The 18,247-nt window shown below is 42.5% G+C and overlaps 1 protein-coding gene across 2 annotated transcripts in view; it reads left to right on the forward strand.

Moving 5' to 3' along the window:
- Positions 1-18,247, forward strand: part of LOC143040233 (angiotensin-converting enzyme-like) — a 54,275-nt gene that overhangs the window by 26,835 nt on the left and 9,193 nt on the right. For both annotated transcript variants that reach the window (XM_076210946.1, XM_076210947.1), the window contains exons 5-8: positions 1,700-1,843; positions 5,253-5,389; positions 6,373-6,525; positions 6,938-7,107. In XM_076210946.1, coding sequence (XP_076067061.1) covers positions 1,700-1,843; positions 5,253-5,389; positions 6,373-6,525; positions 6,938-7,107 — 604 coding nt within the window. The remainder of the gene's footprint in view (positions 1-1,699; positions 1,844-5,252; positions 5,390-6,372; positions 6,526-6,937; positions 7,108-18,247) is intronic.

An 18,247-nucleotide genomic window follows, 5' to 3' on the forward strand; every position in this document is an offset into this window, starting at 1 on the left:
ATAAATAAATAAATAGATAAATGAATAAATAAATAAAAAATAAAATAAGATAAAATTAAATGAAATAAAATAATAATAATAATGATAATAATAATAATAATAATAATAATAATAATAATAATAATAATAATAATAATAATAATAATAATAATAATAATGATAATAATAATAATAATAATAATAATAATAATAATAATAATAATAATAATAATAATAATGATAATAATAATAATAATAATAATAATAATAATAATAATAATAATAATAATAATAATAATAATAATGATAATAATAATAATAATAATAATAATAATAATAATAATAATAATAATAATAATAATAATAATAATAATAATAATAATAATAATAATAATAATAATAATAATAATAATGATAATAATAACAACAACAACAACAACAACAACAACAACAAAATATTAACATTTTCATGCGTTTAGCCACTGTAGAGCTGCGTGTACTCCACTTGGTGTAACTCGATGCAACACTTAATCAAATGATACACACATGTACACAAACACACACACACACACACACACACACACACACACACACACACACACACACACACACACACACACACACACACACACACACTCACTCACACACTCACACACACACACACACGACTCGGTGGCGTAGTTGGTCGAGCGCTGAACTGCCACCATAGTGGCCCGCAGTTCTTGGTTCGAATCCTGCCCAGGGGCGAAATTATTTCGGTACCAATGCGCCTCGGGTCGTTACTCTGACTCTCGTGGGCGGGGAGTTGGGTGTGTGTGTGTGTGCAAGGTCATAGCATTCCCCATAGATCGGACCTACGAGCTCTGAGCTCTCTTCCAGGAGGGAAATAGCTGTCGATCACGAGTCCAACACGTGATCCAAAGACCAAGTGAACACACACACACACACACACACACACACACACACACACACACACACACACACACACACACACACACACACACACACACACACACACACACACACACACACACACACAAACACACACACACATACACGTGCACACACGCACACACACAATCAAGACAGAGTTCCTTAAGCTTTTCCAACCTAAACACCCCTAATAATCAAGTTTAAGCACTCCAGTACCCACTAATAACTAACAACAGCATATGCAGCTTCTACTACAAGTAACAGACTTTTCCAGATCTCACTATAATTCATGTCAACGACTTTTAAAGGTGCTAGCACTCCAGTCTAAGAAACACTGCCTTAGTAAATTTGGGTTCTGGTAATTGCCCCCTGCTACTAGCCAGTATCAGATTCAGTCACGGAAAATTAACAGCAGCCTATAAGAGAGCTCAAGTGCCGTTGTCGGCTATTGCGGGGTCTTGGGTTTCTGGTCAGAGAATCTTGAGGCAATAATTGACTGATTAATTGTAGTGTCATTATTGTATTGCGTAGAGTTTTACTACTGTTATAACTGAAATTGGCTTAGTTTCTGAAATTTTAAACCATATTTAAGTATGTTTTGTCACAGAGCTTTTTTCTAAGCTATGAGCTGAAGGAATACTCATCAATTTACATTCTAACTTTTTGATAAAGGAGTACGGTAAATATGTTTTCATCTATCAGGAGGGGTACAAGTATTGACATGTGTTGAAAACCAGCTCCTCCCCTCCACAGTATCTTAACAAAAGTATCTTCTTCACCTTTACAGATGTGACGCGGATCCTCCGTGAAAGCCGCGACTACAGAGAACTGGAGTACTACTGGGAGAGCTGGCGCAGTGCAACCGGAAAAAAAATGCGTAAATCGTACAAACAATTCGTCGACCTGGCCAACAAAGCAGCACAGCTGAACGGTAGGTAGCAGGAGGAACTTGGAACACCACCGTCCAGAAAATATGGATAATACCTCGCTCTGGCAAATCAACATTTCAGTCACTACATTTCAGTACTCCTCCTCTTTCAATGTGTGTGTGTGTGTGTGTGTGTGTGTGTGTGTGTGTGTGTGTGTGTAAAAGTATGTGTGTGTGTGATAGGAAGCATAGGACCCAGGTGTGTTTCCCCGGGGCGGGGGTAGGTGATATTAGGAACAGGATAGATGAGTGTATAGTCGGGGAAGGTGTGAAACCCATATTTTGCTTGCGTGCTAGGGGGAATGACAAAGTTAGGGAGTGAGGAATTGTTTGCGCGATTCCAGGATGCGTTAGATAAGATTAGGAACAAGGGAGGGTTTCGTGTTGTATGTGAAATCCTTCCGAGGCGTAGAGTTGGAGGTATGTTGCATTCTAGGGCTATTGCTATAAATTATAGGCTGGCAAAAATTTGTAAGGCTAATGGATAGGCATTTGTCGATAACTGGGATCGCTTTTACGGTAAGAATGATCTATATGCAAGGGACGGGGTGCACTTGTCACCTAAAGGATTTCGGCTCCTTGCTGAATCCCTTGAGCAAGAGGAAGGCATCCTACAGGGTTTTTTTCAGGTAGCTTACGTGGGAGTCGGGGGGGGGGGAAGTATCGGAATATAGTTTAAACAATAGAAACAGCTCAGAGAGGTGCTGTGAAAAGTATCACCTAATCAGGTGGAGGGAAGATAAAATAAAAGTTTACTATACAAATAGCAGAAGCGTAATAAATAAAATTTATTTGCTACGAGGTAAAGCATGCGCAGTGAAATTTGATATTATAGCTATTACTGAATCCTGATAGACATTTCCTTCCGGAAATCGAGATAGAAGGATATAAGTTTTTATTTTCAGAAAGACGGGGTTGGCAGGAGTGGGGGAGGAGTAACACTTTTCGTTTACGAGTAAAAAACAATAAACTGTATTACCAACAATTCTATCAAGGGAGAGGGTAATACAGAATCTATTTGGGTGGAGATTAGAGGCAAGAATAAGAAACTTAATATTGGCGTCCTATATACTGTAGACCTAACCTCAGCATTGAGCAGACTGATCCCCTGATTCATGAAATTCGCAGGGTGTCCCAGTACAAAAACGTGATAATGGGAGATTTTAATTATAGAAACATTGATTGGGAAATTTTAGTAGTAGATCAGGAATCGCAAAATTTCCTAGATGTGGACTTTACGTAAGAATAAAAAACACACCTTAGATCCAAATATAACGATATGGCAAGACTGATTAAAAAGAATGCGCGCACAGCGAAACGTAACTATGAAATTAAGGTTGCCAGACAAGTGAGATCCAACCCCAAGGGCTTCTTTCATCTCTACAGAACAAGCAATAAGGAAGGGATAGGACCAACTAAAAACGACGAAAATGTTATGATAGAATCGGAGGAAAAAATTAGTGAGGAGTTTAACAAATATTTTCTCTCGGTGTTTACTAAGGAGAGGTTAGATAAGGTACCTGGCTGCGATCCGATTTTTAGTGGAATGAAGAAAGTAGACTATCAAATATCAGCATTAGTAAGGTACAATTATCAAACAGATTGAAAGACTTAAAGCTAAAAAATCCCTGGATCCAGACGAAAATTTTCTGAGTGATTAAAGAGTGTAATTTTGAAATCTGCGACCAGTTAACTGAAATATTTAATCAGTCGGTAGATAAATCGTCTGTATGCAACTACAGGCCAATCAGTCTGACATCAGTTATAGGTAAAATGTTTGAATCAATAATAGTTAATAGACTCAGAGATCACATCGAGAGACATAATTTGATTCGTGACTCACAGCATGATTTCTCCAAGTGTAAGTCATGTGTGACTAATATTCTATATTTTTACACTAACGTATATAAGACGTCAGATAACAATGATATACCTTGACTAGCAAAGCGTTCGACAAGGTGCCCCACCAGAGACTACTATATAAGATTAAAGGAGGAGGAAAAGTGTTTGAATGGATTAGAGCTTGGATCAGTGACGGAAAACAGCTGGTCACCATAAATGGTGTAAAATCCAAATGGGGGGAGTATTTCTAGTGAAGTCCCCCAGGGCTCGGTTTTGGGCCCCTTGTTGTTCATTATGTACGTAAACGACTTGGACAATGGGATTAATAGTAATGTTAATAAGTTTGCGGACGACACTAAAGGAGGACGCCTCATTAGGTCAGGAGACGACGCCGAAATTCTGAAGGATGATCTTAACAATTTGTTCACATGGTCGGTGAAATGGCAAATGAACTTCAATATCTCAAAGTGCAGCGTGTTAAACGTTGGGCTACACAACCCCGAAAATAGATATATCTTAGATAACACGTTTTTAAAGAAAACTGAGCGTGAGAGAGACTCGGGAGTTCTAGCAAGTCTAAATCCAGGAAACAGTGCATTAGCGCCAGGAATAAAACTAACAGAGCATTAGGTTTCATTGCTAGGCCGATTACGAATGCAAGTGCAGAGGTAATTATCAAACTCTATCTAGCGTTAGCTAGACCTATCCTTGACTATGCGATACAGTTTTGGTCTCCGTCTTATACTCATAGAATGGACACCAATTCACTAGAATCAGTACGGAAGAGAATGACCAAAATGTTAAATGGGCTCAGAAATTTACCATACGAAGAGAGGCTTAAGCATCTCAACTTCACTCTCTGGAAGGACGCAGAGTGTGGGGTGATCTAATAGAAGTGTTCAAGTGATCAAAGGCTTTAACAACGATGACGCAAGGAAGGTCATCATATTAAGACAACAGGGCAGGACTCGCAGTAATGGATTTAAATTGGACAAATTTAGATTTAAGAAGGAAATAGGAAAGAATTGGTTTACTAATAGGGTGGTCAACGAATGGAATAGACTTAGTAACCGAGTAGTTAGCGCTGAAACTATCGGTTACTTTAAGAAACGGTTGGACAACTTTATGGATGGGGATGGCACGTGGTAATAGACATGGAACTGCCTAGTGTAGGCCTTATGGTCTCTTGCAGTCTCCTCCATTCTTATGTTCTTATGTGTGTCTGTTTGTGTATTCGTGTGTGTGTGTTTGTGTATTCGTGTGTGTGTGTGTGTGTGTGTGTGTGTGTGTGTGTGTGTGTGTGTGTGTGTGTGTATGTGTGTGTGTGTGTGTGTGTGTGTATGTGTATGTGTGTGTGTGTGTGTGTGTGTGTGTGTGTGTGTGTGTGCTTGCGGGCATTTATATGATGTGTGTCCATGTCTGCATGTTCTTGTGTTTCTATGGGTGTAGGCTCAGCTAAGTAATTCGATATACTTATATTTGCATGTACCCAAGTGTGCAAAACAATATCTATGCAGTCTTCTCTTAGAGAGAGTCGGTGTAAGTGAAGACGCGTTTCGATATTCGGCAGACTTCAAGAACATGGGAGACATGTGGCTGGAGCCCTACGAGTCTCCGACCTTCCGCCAAGACTTGAGGAAACTCTGGGAGCAGCTGAAGCCCCTCTACCAACAGCTCCATGCCTACGTCAGGAGGAAGCTCAGAGAGGTGAGATTTGCGCATCTCGTGAGTATGAGGAACAACGAGAGGGCCATGCACCCAGTCATGTGTTAAAAGAAACTGAAATAAAAGTTTTTTTTTATAGTGATTCTGATATACTCGTGGTATTTGTAATGACTGGTGGGCTCCATTTGTGTTGAGTAATGGTCATTGTTTTCTTGGGGTCTACGGTTTTACTCTTTTATATTTTACTTAATTTCTTCGGCTGATTTTTTCATATACTTGATTCATTTGATTGTGCTTTATTTCATTCAGTGCACATATTCATGGCCTCTTGCGGGCACATACACACACAGACACACGCACACACACACACACACACACACACACACACACACACACACACACACACACACACACACACACACACACACACACACACACACACACACACACACACACACACACACACACACACACGCATGACTCGGTGGCGCGGTTGGTAGAATCCCTGACTGTCACTACGGCGGTCCGGGTTCGAATCCTGCCCAGGGCTGAAATAATTTTAGTATCGCTGCGCTTCGAGTCGTTACTCCAACTCTCGTGGGCTGGGAGTTGGGTGTGTGTGCGTGTAAGGTCACAGCATTACCCATAGATCGGTCATACGAGCTCTGAGCTCTCTCCCAGGAGGAAAATAGCTGTCAGTCACGAGTCCAACCCGTGATCCAAAGACCAAAGGTGAATCACACACACACACACACACACACACACACACACACACACACACACACACACACACACACACACACACACACACACACACACACACACACACACACACACACACACACACACACACACACACACACACACACACACACACACACACACACACACACACACACACACACACACACACACACACACACACACACACACACACACACACAAGGTCGAACGAGTGATCTTAAATGTTCCACTGGAACTAAGACGAGCAGTGGTAAAGTTGACCTGTTCTCATCCGATTGCAGACCTACCCTGGAGGCAAAATCAGCCGCCGTGGGCCCATCCCTGCCCACCTCCTCGGCAACATGTGGGCGCAGACCTGGGGCGAAATATATCCCCTGATGACGCCCTACGAAGGCAAGGGTTCTGTTGACGTCACGGATGAAATGAAGGCACAGGTAAGCGGATATCAATTCCATGAACCTGCAAATGCGACACAGGGTCCACCTCCCTCCTCTCTTCACTATTAGATTTCCGTCCTCCTAATCGAGTTTGTCGTTACTAGCCATCCCACTCCCCCATCCCCCGAGAGGATACGAATTTCAATAGCGATAAGATGTCCCCAGCACGTGGTACTGCGATATCATTTGCTTCTGGTTCAGCTGAATGAAACTGTCCTACAGCAGGCCGAATCGCAATCTGCACATTATGCTGACGAGATGAGAACGCCGGATGACCCCGTTCCAACAACGTCAAACACCTCGAGGACTATGGATCTCGTTGTACCGAGACCTTATTCTGCCCTACTGCAAACACTCACTCCTGCGTTCAACAATCCTTATTAAACCGCTCTGCTCTCCCTCTTTCCAGAAATACACTCCTTTGCGCATGTTCAAGCTGTCAGAGGAATTCTTCACTTCGCTGAACCTGACAAAAATGCCGCAGGAGTTCTGGGACCACTCGATCATCGAGAAGCCGAAAGACCGCGAAATCGTGTGCCATGCTTCCGCCTGGGACTTCTGCAACGGCGTCGACTTCAGGTAAGAGTTCTTCCTCACTCACACTGATCCTGTTGGGCATGGCAATAGTACTATTGTATTCATTGTACTTTTATGGTCAGACAAAAATACAATTTATGAAATGATGTTATATACATATAATAATTAGTCTGTATTATTTTTTCTCTTTTCCAAATCAACATATTTTCCTCATTGAAGACAATCGCCTTTCATGATCCAATCCAGTTCTTTCTCTGAGACAAAAATGTCTGTAGACACTGATATTAATCTCTACTGTACTCTGCCCCCTACTAATCTCTTCTGCATATTCTCTGTCAAAGAAAACTGTTGCACCTACGTGCGCAATGGTTTTGTTGTCTTTCATGTTCCTTATCTAGAATCCCATAAATGTTCTGTCATCTGACTTAAATTTAGCATTCATCTGCACGAAATATTTCTGTGGTTGATCTCTTACTACTGTAGAACCCAAATTGGAATGGTTTGAGCATTTTGCTTGTTCAGACATACACATTCCAGACCACATTCCTTATCTATGATCTTTATCTTATGAAATTTCAATGCCAGTCTGGCTTTATCTTGCTTTATCTGTCCAACGTGTGAACCTGCCTTCAACATTTATAGACTCTGACGTGGAATAGTTTGTTCTGTGCCATACCTGTATCCTGGCCGTCTTGGAGACACGCCAGGGATACAGGCAAAGAAACTGAAAAAAATAATGCTAAAAAGAGACAAGCTTATAGGAAATGCAAGGGCTCGGGTGACCTAATGACTATCAAAGTTATGTAATAATACAGAGAGATTAAAAAAAAAAAACAATAAAAAACGAAAACGACGATACGAAATGAATATTGCTGAAAAATCCTAAGAGAATCCCAAAGAATTCTGTAGTTACATTACAGATAAAAAGGTTATTAGGAACCAAATTGGCCCGCTATTATCTGCTGACGGTCAACTTGAATATTCAAAAGAAGGAATGTGTGATATTTCAAACAACTATTTTAGCTCAGTATTCGTAAACGAAACACCTCAAAATGAACTCCAAACTCAAACCTGTGAAAAGTCTAGGATGAACTTACTACGGTAAATATAACAAAAGAAAAAACGAAAAGGTGTATAAAAAAACTCAAACTTAATAAAACACCAGGGGCTGACGGTTGGCATCTAAGAATCTTAAAAGAAATGGACAATGAGACTGTTGTTCCATTATAAATTATTTTAAAGAAATCCATCATATGCGGAGATGTCCCAAGAGAATGGAAGCTAGCTAATTCAAAAAAGGATACAAAAAGAAACCAAATAACTACAGGCCTATAAGCTTGACTTCAATCATAGAAAAAATTATGGAAACTATTCTGACCCAGGGCAGTGGACAAGGTGCAGGGATGACCCGTCATCCAAGAGTTGCTAAGATAAGAGGGAGGGTGGAGGGGTGTGGAGTGTATTCAGGGATGGAATGGGTGGGAATGAGTTTATGCCTTTTCCTTTTTGGCTACCTCCCTTGTAAGGGGGTATATGATGATGATAATCAGAGATGCTATCGAACATCATCTAGAAAGTAACTGTTTGATAAATGATAGCCAGCATAGATTCAGACGGAAACGTTCTTGCGTGACTAACTTACACAGTCATCTCGAATTATGACAAAAGAAACAATATAGATTTAATCTATTTAGACTTTGCAAAAGCTTTTTATACCGTCCCCCACGAAAGACTACTCACTAAATTAGCTTCACACGGAATAAGTGGTAGCCTATTAAGTTGGACTAGTTGGTTGAACGATCGAAAACAGAGTTTTTCTAAATAGCAAAAGTTCTAGATGTAAAAATGTTACGAGTGGAGTTAATTAGGTTCCGTTCTTGGGCCACTTATATTCATAGTATATATGAATGATATAGACCACGGACTGAAATATGTTGTCTCCAAATTTGCTGATGATACAAAACTGTACGGAATGGCAAATGGTTACTTAAACCAATTAGATATTCAAGAAGAGCTATTACATCAATGGTCTGAAAAGTGGCTAATGAATTTTAACACAAGTAAATGCAAGCTTATGCACACATGTAAAAATAACAGTAAGTACGATTACAAGTTATTTGGAAACTCGTTAACAAAAGTGGATAGTGAAAAGGATCTTTGCGTAATTATCAGTAACGATCTCAAGACATCTAAGCAGTGTATTTCATCCTCTGAGAAACCAAATACGATTCTAGGACTGATTACGCAATCTTTTGACTTCAAAAGTCCATCTCTCATTAACAAGCTATATAAATGGTTAGTTGGTCCACATTTGGAATATGCTGTTTCCGTATGGTCACCGAATCTCATTAAAGACTTGAACAGATTGGAAACAGTACTACGGCGAGCCACAAAACTGATTCCAAATATCAAAAATAAATCATACGAAAATCGACTAAGACATATCAATCTGTTTCCCTAAAAAAAAAAACTGTAGACTCAGAGGTGACTTGATACAGGTCTTAAAGATTCTAAAGGGAATTGACAACATCAAAAGTGACAAAATTTACACACTGAATGAGAATCCGACAAGAAATAATGGTCTCAAACTGTCAGAAAATAGATTTAATTTGGAAGTGGCTAGAAACAACTTCGCGAACCGTGTAGTTAATGAATGGAATAAACTTCCTGCAGAGGCAGTGCAATATAGTTCAGTTTAAAGCTTTAAGATTCGTTTAGATAAACACCTAAGCAAGATGCTGTAATGCCTGCCATTTATTTTATATTATTTATTTGTTTGTTATTTGTCTGATTATTATTTTTTATTATCATTTAGTATTATTTATCTGTCAATTTATTCTTTACTATTTACATGCTTGTTTATTATTTAACTTTACCTATTTATTATCATTATTATTATTATTATTATTATTATTATTATTATTATTATTATTATTATTATTATTATTATTATTATTATTATTATTATTATTATTATTTTTTTTTTTTTTTTTTTTTTTTTTTTTTCATCCTACCTGGTTATGGACCAAAATGTCTCCTGTCGGCATGCTCCTCCTTTGTAATCCCTTGATATTCCTGCATTCCTGATTTGTAATCTTCATCTGAATCTTCTAAACTTTCCTTCCAGCCATATCAAACTGGCTATTCTTGAAGTAGGGAGGATATAAGTACGAAAAAAATCATGGAGATAAGGAGGATACAACGATGCTAAAGCTGATTATGTGGAATTGGCAAAATAGTTTGAAAAGGCGGACTGAAAAGAATTTAATGAAAAAGAGAAAGGAAAATCTTCCAAAAAATTACAACGTAAAGTTGGAGAAATACGCGATAATGATGACTGGGAGAAAATCGAAAAAAAGTCAACAAAGCATACACAATAACATAGAGGAGAGATGGGGCATGAAAGAGGTGGAAAGCAAAGAAGACAAAACTGAAAAAAAACAGTTATTAGAAGAGAAAGGAGTTATGTAAAGGCTGTAGCTGATAAATGTAAAGAGGAACTCAAGTTTTTCTACAGATTAAGGAATGATTAACTGAATCACAGAGAAAGAATCTTCAAGTTAAAAGCTGAAGAAAAACAAGCTATAATCGGTGTTCAACAAGGAATAATGCTTTTGGGGGAGAGAATTGTCAGGTTCAAAAGTTGAAGGAAATATCTTTAACAACATAAAAGTGGAAGTGCATAAAGTTGATTAATATTTAGAGTGCTTGGAAATGAGAAAGGTCTAGGGCCCAAACTTGATCTTGAGTTCAATACTGAAAGAATGCAAAGAATAGGTGGATAAAATACATGAGCTTGATATATTGCCCCCCTGGAAGAAGGGAAGGTGCCACCTGGCTGGAAATCTGCCAGTGTGGGTTCAGTCTACAAGGTCGAAAGCAGGGACGAACAGCTCCATTGTAGACCGGTGCCGCTTACCTGCACGATACCCAAAGTGTGTGAAAATTTGTAAAAGGAATATGGATGAATGACTTGAAGGCAATCTTGGATGATGATTAGCTTGTATGCAGAAAAGTCATGTGTAACCAGTAACTTCTGCAACAAACATGGTAAGCGAAACTCAAGCTCACCGCTATTTTTTATCATATCCATATCACTAGAACTCATTAAAGATATTGACAGACTGGAAAAAGTACAACGGCGAGCCACAAAACTGATTCCAAATATCAAAAATAAATCATACAAAAATCGACTAAAACATATGAATCTGTTTTCCCTAAAAAAGCGTAGACTCAGAGGTGATTTGATACGGGTCTTTAAAATTCTAAAGGGAATTGACAACATCAAAAGTGACAACATTTTCACACTGAATGAGAATCAGACAAGAAAAAATGGCCTCAAACTGTCCGGAAATAGATTCAATTTGGAAGTGGGTAGAAACAACTTTGCCAACCGTGTAGTTAATGAATGGAATAAACTTCCTGCAGAGGCAGTGGAATGTAGTTCAGTTCGAAGTTTTAAGAATCATTTAGATAAACACCTAAGCAAGATGCTGTAATGATTATGATTTATTTTATATTATTGGTTTTTGTTTTGTTATCATTTGTCTGTTTGATTCTAATTTATTATTAGTTATATGTCAATTTATTATTATTTACTATTTACCTGTTTGTTTATTATTCAACTATACCTATGCATTTATTTGTGTATTTTATTTGCTATTTACATTATTATAGTTTTTATTTATTCATTTATTATTATTATGAGTGAAGAAAGACTAATAAAATATTTCTTTGTCGCGGCTTGTGCCGCTTAAATTATTCTTATCGGCTTAAGAAACCTGCACAGCGGAGCTATAGCGATAATCCTATACCACACTCCTGGTCATATGGCCAATTCCCGAAGGTTGAGTGTGGTTGAATTTTCCGCCAAAATCATCGGAAATTTAAAATTCCCGGCTCTGTGCAGGCATGCGCATTGTCGACCCCACCTCCCCCTCCCTACTCCTCCCTTCTTACCCGGCTGCCCGGCTTGCTGAGCTCACTTCAATGAGAAATGAAGGCTTCGCCTGTGGGAGGAGGGAGGGACCCTAAATCTGTGCAGGTTTCTTAAGCCGATAAGAATAATTTAAGCGGCACGAGCCGCGACAAAGAAATATTATCGGCTGAAAGAAACCTGCACAGCGAAGCTATGCATGAGACGAGGACAGGTGGGAGGAGAGGTGAAGCCTGATTCAAACCGTTATTACGTGTGTCTTTCCTATGGGAGACTTATTCATTTTATCACTCAGTAGAGGGGAGAAAGAAACGTCAAGTACCCACGCCGAAGAATGTGACATGCACAACATTGCACTGTTCACACGATGCGTAAATTATACGAAATTCGTATCCTGTTCAGCGGTTTCTGGCCCCTCCCCACTCCTCGATCGCCCTTTGCCCCCTCCACCCCTTTTTTTTTTTTTATGAGATGATAGGGGTGGAGCCGTTTCCATGGCGACACATGGGCCAGGGGTGACCGAGTGGTAGAGACACCGTGTCCCCAAGGGAGTCGTCGATGTTCAGCCCCTAGGTCCCGCACCCGCTCCACCGAGTGGGTGCGGAGAAACGCCAGCGATGCCACAAAGTCCCTGATGCTGTGGGCGTGCGGGGCATGGCCCGGGTCGGCTCTCTCCCACAGAGCGGAAAGGCAGGTGTGCCCGGGACCTCGGGGTTAGGGGAATCCTAAATTTCGAGTTATAGAAGAGATGATCCTCAAAAATCTCTTCCGTGTGGTCCACGTAGTCTTCGAACGCACGGACCGGGCGCAGTGGATGTGGGCGCCCTCCCTCCCGGAAGGATTGTATTCTGAGAGGGCCAATCATGTCGTCCGCTCGGCCGCTCCTGGCCAGGAATGTTGGTGATGGAGAGAGGGTTAGGGCCGAGCTGTCCTCCTCCAGTTTGGAGACGGACGGGTAGCGGTTGATTGCCACCAGCTGTGAAGCCCTGTAGTCCGTAGTCAAGGCGAGCAGAAAGACGACACGTTGAGGGAAGTGATCTTCCTCCATAATGGCCCTTTCGAACGCCAGGTACTGCAGAACACGATGCAAGGACCAGGCCAGGATCGGATGATGTCTCGGCTCTCTCGAGGCGCTGATCCCCTTCATTAGGAGGGTTCGCGCCCTCTGTGGCACTCGGATGTTCATGCCCAAGCGTAGCGGATCAGTGAGGGCTGTATAGTGAGGCAAGATAGTTGCCGGTGCCCTGTTGGTGGAGGTAGCCAGCCAAGTCAGGAAGTCCGGAACCATGCTGGCGGAGATGGTCATCATCGCGCGTCTCCGAAGGCAGTTCCGGAATCTCCTTCAGCAGGACCCACACCGTCGCACTGAGGACGGAAGGTGAGCTCTGAGCATCTTGTCTGCTGCCTCTGTAGAGAAGAGTTGTCTGAGAGCTCCCCGTAGAAACTCCAAGTATCAAATTGGAGTGACGCTTGAAGAGGCGTGGTAAGGCTGTTGGCTAGGCAGGCTGACCCCAGTAGAAGGGGAGAAGGGCCCCATCTCATTAGCTCACCGAACCACGGCTGGGTTGGCCAGTAGGGAGCTATCAGGAGGACCTGACCATTGAAGGACCTGCGGGTCTGCATCACCTTCAGGAGGACTAGTGTCGCTGGAGGAGGAAAAAGAATACGTACTTCCAGCTATTCCAGTCCTCCGTGAAGGCGTCTGGGCCTCCTGTGCGTGTCCTTTGGATGCAGGTGAGGTAGAGGGGGAGCTGGGTCGTGTTTGGGGAGGCAAACAGGTCCACCTCTGGGGTACCGTAGTGGAGGGAGAGCGACTCGAACACTTGTGGGCGTAGTTGCTACACTACGAAGGTCTCTTGAAACCTGGATAGAGCGACCGGCGTAGGGGCCCCGACCGAAGCCCGGGACGCAACAAGCTGTGGAGTGCTAAGGGTATCGGCCCGGGCAGGTCACGCGGGAGAAGTAGTAGGTTCCTGTCGACCTCCCGTTCCAGCCGTCGGCGCCCCAAGCGGCTCAGTGGAAGGGCTGAAGTCGCGAAGTTGAGGTACCCCCCCCCCCCGCCACTGAAGGAGGGAGAAAGTGTGAGAGAAACACGCTTTCTTGACGCAGGGGAGTACCCGAAGAGCGCTGACTGTGTCCTACTCAATCCCGAGCCAATGAAGTCCCTGTATGGGAGCAAGGGCAGACCCGTTCCAGTCCACCCCGAACTCCACGTCCGCCAACACTCTCAGAGCCACTGAGATGTCGGCCGATGCACCCACCCCGGTGGGCAAATGCATCAACTAGCCGTCTAGGAACCTGAGTGTGGAGACGCTTGCTTCCGTCCAGCGTACGCCTACCACTCTCACTAGTTTCGTGAAGATCCTCGGGGTAAGCGAGAGACCGAAAGGGAGTATGCGAGGCCGAATTCGTTTCCGAGCGACCTCGTCCGTGGGCGTTAGTCAAGAGGCTTCGTCCTGGGTGAAGACGTTCCCTGAGCGTCTCCCACTAAGACGGGCCTGAACCCTCGGTATGTATCCAACTCACCCCAAGTCTTCCCGCGGGAAGTCCTCGAAGCCCGTGGCGAGCGTTCTCATCCAATAGTGTGTTATGGCAGTTTATGACGTCTCTTCACCCACAAGCGGACTTCTATATGTTTAATACCTAGTGACATCATGTGATTATACTGTGACGTCACCGGATTTAATCATGGAGCCATAGGATCGTCTCGTGACGTCACATACACAAACTGACGTCATAGGACTACATGGTGACGTCAATTTATCACATAATGACGTCATCTTATCATACCGTGACATCACTGAGTCACAGTGAGCGTTGAAATAAATTTTGACATGTTAAAATTCTGGATCATCATGACTGTAGATTAATTTAAATTGAATAGGAAAGTCATGTTCATTTCGACCTAAGTCACAGTGAGCTTCGAAATTAATTTTAACATGGTAAAATTCTCGACGATCATGACTGTAGATTAGCTCAAGTTGAATAGGAAAGTCATGTTCACTTCGTCCAGAGTCAGAGTGAGTTTTGAAATTAATTAAACATGGTAAAATTCTCGACCATCATGACTGTAGAATAGCTTAAGTTGAATAGGAAAAGTCATGTTTATGTCGACCTGAGTCACAGTGGGTGTTGAAATTAGTTTTGATATGGTAAAGTTCTTAACCATCATGACTATAGGTTAGCTTATGTTGAATAGGAAAAGTCATGTCCCTTTCGACCTGAGTCACAGTGAGCGTCGAAATTAATTTTAACATGGTAAAATTCTCGACCATCATGACTGTAGATTAGTTTAAGTTGAATAGGAAAAGTCATACCCATTTCGACCTGAGTCACAGTGAGCGTCGAAATTGATTTTAACATGGTAAAATTCTCGACCATCATGACTGTAGATTAGCTTAGGTTGAATAGGAAAAGTCATGTCCATTTCGACTTGAATCACAGTGAGCGTCGAAATTAATTTAAACAATTTTAAAAGTCTCGACCATCATGACTGTAGATCAGCTCAAGTTGAATAGGAAAAGTCATGGTCCTTTCGACCTGAGTCCAAGTGAGCGTTGAAATTTATTTTAACATGGTAAAATTCTTGACCATCATGATTCTAGATTAGCTTAAGTTGAATAGGAAAAGTCATGTCCATTTCGACCTGAGTCACAGTGAGCGTCGAAATTGATTTTAACATGGTAAAATTCTCGACCATCATGACTGTAGATTAGCTCAAGTTGAATAAGAAAAGTCATGTTCATTTCGACCCGAGTCAGAGTGAGCGTCAAAATTGATTTTAAAATGGTAAAATTCTCGACCATCATGACTGTAGATTAGCTTAAGTTAAATAGGAAAAGTCATGTCCATTTCGACCTGAGTCACAGTGAGCGTCGAAATTGATTTTAACATGGTAAAATTCTCGACCATCATGACTGTAGATTAGCTCAAGTTGAATAGGAAAAGTCATGTCCATTTCGACCTGAGTCATAGTGAGCGTCGAAATTAACTTTAACATGGTAAAATTCTCGACCATCATGACTGTAGATTAGCTTAAGTTAAATTGGAAAAGTCATGTCCATTTCGACCTGAGTTTTTTTTTTTTATGGTCAAGGCATTTTATCTATACAATACCTAGCACTTTGCGTCAACTTAAACTGTACTATTTAAATCATTTTCCTCTTCTCATTACGCTAAATGTTTGTAGTTTATCTTTGAACCGATTTATACTAATTCTAACACTAGACTCCCTAAGCCTAAAGTTCTTTTGTGTTTTACTTGGGGGTGGAACATCAGGTAAGTCATCTTTAAACTCAAGCCAGGTGAAGTTGACAAGAGGTTGGCTGTGGCTCAAGAGAAGAGCTGTGTGGTAACATGGTATTTATTTATTTATTTATTTTTATTCATTTATTTATTCATTTATTTATTTATTTATTTATTTATTTATTTATTTATTTATTTATTTATTTATTTATTTATTTATTTATTTATTTTATTTTATTTTATTTATTTATTTATTTATTTTTTTGCTTAAGAAACATGTTAGGAGGGTGGTGCCGTGAGGCGTTAGACCATTGAAGGTCGGAGGTATGGTGCTGCCGAGGCCTGATGATCCTCGGGGCGCCACCCTCCGTATCATTAGACACGTCCCCTTGTCTTCCGGGAAGCCCGGGTTCTTACCACGGACGACTCGAAGACGTATGGGGAACGGATTACGAGTGGAAATGTCAGACTACGCCTAGGGCCTGACAGAGCAAGCCATAAGGCGTTAGAGGGTCATTACTGGTCGGAGGTATGGGGCTGCCAAGAGGCCTGATGATCCTCGGGAGCACCCCCCTCCGTACCATAGGACACGTTCCCACGTCTTCCGAGAGGCCCGGGTTCTACCACGGACGGCCTGAAGACGGGGACGGATTGCGATCGTATATGGTCAAAGTCTACGCCTAGGTCCTGATACAAACCGTGAGGCAATAGAGGACCGATGATAGTCGGAGGTATGGGGCTGCCGAGAGGCCTGAGGACCTTGGGGGGCGCCACCCTCCGTACCATAAGCCACGTTCCCACGTCTTCCGAGAGGCTCGGGTTCTTACCACGGACGGCCTGAAGACGGGGACGGATTGCGATCGTATATGTTCAAAGGCCTAGGGCTTGATACAAACCGTGAGGCAATAGAGGACCGATGATGGTCGGAGGTATGGGGCTGCCGAGAGGCCTGAGGACCTTGGGGGGCGCCACCCTCCGTACCATAAGACACGTTCCCACGTCTTCCGAGAGGCCCGGGTTCTTACCACGGACGGCCTGAAGACGGGGACGGATTGCGATCGTATATGGTCAAAGTCTACGCCTAGGGCTTGAAACAAACCGTGAGGCAATAGAGGACCGATAATGGTCGGAGGTATGGGGCTGCCGAGAGGCCAGAGGACCTTGGGGGGCGCCACCCTTCCGAGAGGCCCGGGTTCTTACCATGGACGGCTCGAAGACGGGAACGGATTGTGCTCGTATAATATCAAAGTCTACGCCTAGGTCCTGACAATCCAAGCTGTGGGACCGTAGAACTTAGGTTAGGGGCCGCCGACACCAGAAGCTCGTATAATATCAAAGTCTACGCCTAGGTCCTGACAATCCAAGCTGTGGGACCGTAGAACTTAGGTAAGGGGCTGCCGACACCAGAAGCCCCCCTCCGCACTACCAGACTCGCAGCAACGGGCACAAGCCGGAGCACAAGAAATAAGAAGGTAACATTTGGATCACTAAAAGGGTAGTCGAAGAATGGGACAAACCAGCAGCCAAGCGGAAAGCGATAAAACTAACAGACGATTAACCAGCAGGAAACGGGACCGCCTGCTCCCATGTGGGCAGCAAGTTGACCACTCTGTCCCGTTTCCGCGATGTGAGCTCAGCAAGCCGGGCAGCCGGGTAAGAAGGGAGGAGTAGGGAGGGGGAGGTGGGGTCGACAATGCGCATGCCTGCACAGAGCCGGGAATTTTTAAATTTCCGATGATTTTGGCGGAAAATTCAACCACACTCAACCTTCGGGAATTGGCCATATGACCAGGAGTGTGGTATAGGATTATCGCTATAGCTTCGCTGTGCAGGTTTCTTTCAGCCGATAAGAGGTATGGAAGGCAGATGTGGAGGGAGTGAACATGAGGGGACGTCCTAGGATGAGGTGGATGGATGGGGTGAAGGGGGCTTTGGGGAAGAGGGGAATGTCTGTTGAGGAAGGACGGGAGAGGACAGAAGACAGGGATGAATGGAGAATGG

The sequence above is a fragment of the Oratosquilla oratoria genome, chromosome 28, assembly GCF_046742065.1.
Source record: "Oratosquilla oratoria isolate Oo_2021 chromosome 28, ASM4674206v1, whole genome shotgun sequence".
NCBI classification, from domain to species: Eukaryota; Metazoa; Arthropoda; class Malacostraca; order Stomatopoda; family Squillidae; genus Oratosquilla; species Oratosquilla oratoria.